Source organism: Astatotilapia calliptera, chromosome 7, assembly GCF_900246225.1.
Source record: "Astatotilapia calliptera chromosome 7, fAstCal1.2, whole genome shotgun sequence".
NCBI lineage: Eukaryota > Metazoa > Chordata > Actinopteri > Cichliformes > Cichlidae > Astatotilapia > Astatotilapia calliptera.
In genome coordinates, this window is record NC_039308.1 from 18,393,845 (window position 1) to 18,399,927 (window position 6,083).

A 6,083-nucleotide genomic window follows, 5' to 3' on the forward strand; every position below is an offset into this window, starting at 1 on the left:
GCTCTGAAAATGACAGGCTATGCTTACATTGCAGATTTTAACATCTTGCCATGTTGTGTTTTAATGCGTGTGTTCCAGCTTGGCCTCGGGCACACCAACTCAGTGAAAGAGCCCACGCTTGTCGCAGCCCTCCAGGGTAAAAACATCAGGCAGATCTCTGCTGGCCGCTGCCACAGTTCGGCGTGGACCACCCCCTCTACCTCGATGAAGAACTCAGGTACAGACACATACGGCGTTACATTGCACACACTATGATGGATGAATGGAAACACACCTGGTACTGCATGTTTTACTTTTATCTCCAGGTGGCTCTGGAAATTTCCAGTTAGGCTTTCCACAGTCAGTCCCTCCCCAGTACACCACTCTGAAAGACTGTAGCCCTGATGTTCTCAGCATGCGCCTCAGGGTACTCTACCACTTTTCTGATCTCATGTACAAATCCTGGAGGCTGCTCAACCTGGACACCAAAAATCCGGTACCTGTAATCCCCTTTTTTGCTCTTTTTTAATGTGTTAAAAGAGTAATAAATACTTCCTGGCAATAATTGTGCATCTGTTCCTTTTTATTGTCCCTTCCATCCTTATATGCAGGTGTCCACTTCGCGCTATAATTCAGGAACAACAGCCATTATACGAGGGGAGCTCAGAGGCCTTCTATCACCCAAGGTCAACACTCTGCCTCTTGTGCGCTCGATTGGCAGAACAATGACCCAGGGCAAAACATATGGGCCTCAGATCACTGTAAAACGGCTTTCCACAAGGTAAGAATGACCATGACATTCAGCGTGTTGGCAGCATGTGAATGTCTTCAGGAGCCAGCTGGTGGAAAAACAGGACTTGGCCAGAACAGCTTGCTGTGTTTCCAATTGGCCGGCCAGGATTAATAATGGAATTTCAGGGCTTTTGTTTGGCACCTTTGTTGTTTTGACCTGTTACTTGTTCTGTGTGCCCATTAAAACGTCATATTCCCTCACTCTTACTCCTCTGCAGAGGGCGTTCGAGCAAACCCATCTTCGTGCAGATCGCAAAACAAGTGGTGAGCCTGAATCCTCTGGAGCTGCGGCTGCCGTCACGAGCCTGGAAGGTCAAGCTGGTAGGAGAGGGAGCTGACGATGCTGGCGGAGTGTTTGATGATACCATCACCGAGATGTGCCAGGTGGGGATGAAAGCCGCACATTAACATCAGCGATTGCTAATAATGCAGGCTGGAACGTTCTTTACTTTAACTGATAAATGGTAATGTGTTTACACCAGGAGCTGGAGTCTGGTGTGGTGGATCTTCTGATTCATACTCCCAATAGCTTTGCAGATGTGGGCAGTAACACTGACAGGTGCACATTTAAAATAAAAAAAATAAAAACATTTCTGAGTGTTTTAGAAGTGTAACAGAACACACAGCCTCTTGTACTAACTGAGTATCTTCACAGGTTCCTGCTTAATCCAGCGGCGCACTCGGATGATCACATGGTCCAGTTTCGCTTCTTGGGTATCTTGATGGCAGTGGCCATGCGCACTAAGAAACCTCTGGACCTTCATCTGGCTCCTTGGGTGTGGAAGCAGCTTTGCTCGATGCCACTCGGGGGAGCTGACTTGGAGGAGGTGGACCTGCTCACCTACCGCAACCTCCAAGGCATCCTTCACCTCGAAAACAGTGAAATCACTGAGGACAATTTCCATGTGGTAAGATATTGTGTGAACTGGGTTATTGCAGAATGAATTAATATTAATGTTTCCTTTACGCCTTCCTCCTGAGCTTTGTGTTTTTTTTCCAAGTCCTTTATTTCTCAACCCTTCACCTTATTCCCATTATTATTCCTCTGTGTTATCTCCCTCTGAAGATGATCCCACTGGATTCATTCATGGCCCACAGTGCAGATGGAAGGCTGGTACCTGTAGTTCCCGGAGGTCAAAACATCTCTCTGACCTTTGGCAACCGGACTGAATATGTGGAGAGAGCTCTGGAATACAGACTGCATGAGATGGATTCCCAGGTTTGAAGTGTTGTGGGATGATTTGGCTGTGACTGGCAAAAATGTAGTCAAGTGTTAACATGAAAAAAATGTATCTGAGCATGCATCCTGCAATCATACTGATCAGGTCGCTTATTTTATGCCTATAGTTAAGAGTAAATGTTTCATGTTACAAAAACTTTTGAGTAGAGTTTTGTATTTCATTTATTTAGTACATTTTTGTTTCAGTTTATTTGTGTTTGCTTGTTTCATTTTAGTTTAATTCTGCTTCATTTTTTGTGCCCCGGTCTGCCCGCCAGCTTCCATTAGTGCTCGCTGCTCACCCTGTTTGTTGTTCTTGTTGTTCTCGTCCCTCAGAAGTATCAAAGCTGAGCTTGTTCTGTTATGTCCAGGTGGCAGCAGTGAGAGAGGGCATGTCTACCATCATCCCGTTGCCCCTCGTCTCCCTGCTGACGGCACAGCAGCTCGAGCAGCTGGTCTGCGGCCTGCCAGAAGTCTCCGTCGAGATGCTAAAGAAGCTGGTGCGTTACCGCGATATCACCGAGAGCCACCAGCTCATTTGCTGGCTCTGGCAGAGCTTGGAGGAGTTCACGAATGAGGAGCGGGTGCTTTTCCTACGCTTCGTCTCTGGCAGGTCCAGGCTGCCCTCCAACCTGACTGATATCCCGCAGAAGTTCCAGATCATCAAGGTGGATAGGGTAAGGAGATCACAACCAGGTGACGAAGCTGGTTACATGAACAAATACCAAGAGTAAGATTATTAAGGTTTGCTTTTTTTTTTTCTCTCTGCTGCTCATATTTAGCCCATCAACGGACTTCCAACCGCTCAGACCTGTTTCTTCCTTCTTCGCCTGCCCCCTTACACGAGCCAGGCCATCCTCGCCGAGCGCCTGCGTTACTCCCTTCACAACTGCCCCTCCATTGACATGGACAACTACATGCTGACTCACAATACCGACCCAGCAGACAGCTCTGACACCGAGGACTGAAGCAGAAAGCTCCAGACTCCAACGGGGTGGTGAATGTTTTTCTCCGATGCCATGCACATTATGCACTGAACACAGATTTTTATTCACCAGACTTATACGGTTGTGATGTTTATATGTTGGTTAATTTAAAGATATGCGTAGATTTGAGTTTCTTTTCCAGCTGTGACAGATGTTGTAATTATTGCAGTGCTTATTCTGAATCAAAACTACTACAGGGAAAACAGTAAGATTTTTTTAAAAAATCTACGTGAATAAGCCACAGTTAAGGAGTTAAGGTGCCTGTTGTTCGAAAATGTGTAATAATTTATTGACCTCTGAAACATACTGTAATCAGTAAAACTGTAAAATAAAGAGTGTTTAAATAAGGAATATGTTGTCTAAATAACATTTTCAAGTTGAAGTAATGTAGGAATAAAAAACAAAAGATCAAATGTACAGATTCAGATTTTGAAATGCACATATGATGTATTAATTAAGTGAAAACAAACTGGTTTATCTTTGTTGTCTTTAAATGCACTTTAAAAAGTTTGGAGATCAGTACAAATGTTAAATGTAGATGCAAAATATAATGTGATGTGTAGAATTGACATATACCATTTGCGATAGAATTTTAAAAATAGTTTTAAAGATAAAAAGACATTTTCTGAAAGTTTGATCTTTAAGAGAAAATCAGAGGTCCAGAGTAAAGTGGTATTTAGAATCCCCATATATTCCCTGTAAAAAGCTCTATATGGGAATATTATCACTTTGAGCTTCAGATCAATTTATTGACGTTGAAGAAAAGGTCAGAGGTCAAATGTGAGATGATATTTTAAATCTTTAAACAGTACTTTCTATATGTTGACAATACCCACCAAACTTTAAGTTATAAGGCTTTTTTGGGTAAATTTTTAATCAATAAATAATTTAACTGACATTGAACGTTTGTGGATGCAAGTCGAATTTTAATAGCTTTAAATCCCTACAGGTTTACGTTTTATCACAATTCATCCAAAACCTTTGGAGCTGTTTACAGGCAGAGTGTTACGCATGCACGTGAATGCCACCAAAAACCAAACCTCTTTTGTAGCAGTAAATATCTACATATGCCAATGCAATATAAATCAAGTACAAATAAATAAATGGATACAAATACATACATGCATGATTGTGATTGTGAGTTATGTAACCTATTCCAAGGTAACTGACTGACAGCTCTGCTAAACTGCACTGAGACCGATGTGTTTAATCAGATTAGATTATTAGATTAGGATAACAAACTTCATTTTTTAAACAGAATTGAGAAACAATTTCCACCGCCCGTTACAAGAAGAACTCCAAAGCTCTGAATAAAGCTACACATTTGTAACAGAATCTAGCTGAAAACACAGTTTCAAGTGTAGTCAGTCAACTTTCTCTAAAACAAACAAATCCTGTGAAGAATTATGGGGCATTAAAAAAGTACAATAAGAAACAAAAAGTAGTTCCAGTGAGGGTTTCTGCTGAAAATGATGCACCTAAAAATATTTTTATAAAAATCTTCTTTAACTGTTTATCACACAGAAAATATTTTTTCTGTGTAAGGCCCAAATATCAATGGCATCAAACTGGTTCGGTCATTACAACAAGACAAGAGTCCAGACAAGTTAGTGACTTAAACTGTGTTTTCAGCTAGATTCTCACAATACTAACTGTAAGCACGCTGATCTCTGGCCATTTGTAATAAATAGTGAGAAAAACAGTGCCACTATAGAGGATGGTGCATCTGTGTCTGCGTGATGAACCAGTTTTTCTTAGGACAGAATAATCTCTGGGATAAAGATGATGTGAAGTAAACAATAAATGCCAATGGGGGAGCTAGAATACTAAAATGTGTGCTATTTCCTGCAGTCATTTCTATTGCAAGCTAAAACACAAGTAACTCAAAAGAAACACAAAATTACTGATTGCTCTCACATTTACTGGTGCGCTAGCGGATGGTCATATTAAACCCGCCCACAGTTTCAAACAATTGAGCTCAACATGCCCGAACCTCTTTATTTTTCAATTTTTAAATGTTTGGTCCGTATGATGTCAGTGAGAGTAGATATCCCTAATTTGGTCATCACAGGCACACAGCCTTGGCTGTGAACACAGACAGTTGGTTGATTGAGCAGCATCACCAAAGCTGCTTCATTAAAAAGTCCAAGAATTAAAAACAAACAAACAGCTGGGAATGAAAGTGTAATGGTTCCTTTTAAAAGTGTTGGCAAGGTTTATGGACAAAGCACACCACAGCCCAGGTATGGTAGGTCCAGGTATTGTTTGTTGCATGTTTACTAGGCTGAGTCAGTCTGCTTCTTCAAGCAAACTGGCCACAGTGCCCTGAAACAAGTCCAAAATTTGGACAGGTAGGTATTAGATTGATGTAGACAGGATAGATATTAGACTGCAAGACATAACAGAGACAAGTCACTATAGGTCAGATTGGAGATGGATGAATAACTCAAGGGGAAGCAGACTTCATGACTCTCAGAATTCAAAAGTAAAAAAGCAGAAAATAGCTGACAGATGTGCGTGATCTGAATTCTTCCACCTTTGCAGAAAATAATGCGTTAATGTGGGACTGCATACGAGAATAAAAAACAGATTGAAAAAATATGGTCATTTCTTTCATTTTCATTTGCATTAACCTCTACTTGAGAAAAAAAATAACAGAGAAAGCAACAGCTTCCCGATTGTACAAAAAAAAGAGATCTTAATCCGGTTCCCTTGGGTCTAATGTTGTCCTGAGTCAGCACAGCTGGTGCGTCTGCAATCTGTCTGTGCTGGTGTGAGGTACGTCTGCTCTGACCTTATTACCCATCTGTTTTCCCTGTGTGCTGTGTGGCCAATAAGGCACAATTCAAGTCAGCAGCCCTGCAGCTGAGAGGGGGAGCGTTTCTCATGAGAAGCCTCGCCAGATATAAATAAAAGCGCCATCTATCAACATAACAGGTCCGCAAATTTGAGAAGGCAGGGCAGGAAAAAAACAAAAACCAAAAAAGCACCAAGGACTTGTTTCACAGATTTGCTGCAGTTGTAGTACTCTAATGGATATTCCTGTGTGGAGGTAGATGTCATTTCAGGTATTTTGTATTTAATTCTCTTTGCAGATGGTTGTAGAG

The 6,083-nt window shown here is 41.5% G+C and overlaps 1 protein-coding gene across 10 annotated transcripts in view; it reads left to right on the top strand.

Annotated features, from left to right (window-relative positions):
• LOC113025617 (probable E3 ubiquitin-protein ligase HERC1) overlaps nucleotides 1-4,094 on the top strand; it is a 43,225-nt gene extending 39,131 nt beyond the window's left edge. For all 10 annotated transcript variants that reach the window (XM_026173558.1, XM_026173559.1, XM_026173560.1 and 7 more), the window contains 9 exons: nucleotides 79-217; nucleotides 306-475; nucleotides 591-760; nucleotides 990-1,155; nucleotides 1,254-1,330; nucleotides 1,427-1,679; nucleotides 1,838-1,990; nucleotides 2,362-2,667; nucleotides 2,773-4,094. In XM_026173558.1, coding sequence (XP_026029343.1) covers nucleotides 79-217; nucleotides 306-475; nucleotides 591-760; nucleotides 990-1,155; nucleotides 1,254-1,330; nucleotides 1,427-1,679; nucleotides 1,838-1,990; nucleotides 2,362-2,667; nucleotides 2,773-2,958 — 1,620 coding nt within the window. In that variant the 3' untranslated portion in view covers nucleotides 2,959-4,094. The remainder of the gene's footprint in view (nucleotides 1-78; nucleotides 218-305; nucleotides 476-590; nucleotides 761-989; nucleotides 1,156-1,253; nucleotides 1,331-1,426; nucleotides 1,680-1,837; nucleotides 1,991-2,361; nucleotides 2,668-2,772) is intronic.
• Nucleotides 4,095-6,083: the final 1,989 nt, after the last annotated feature.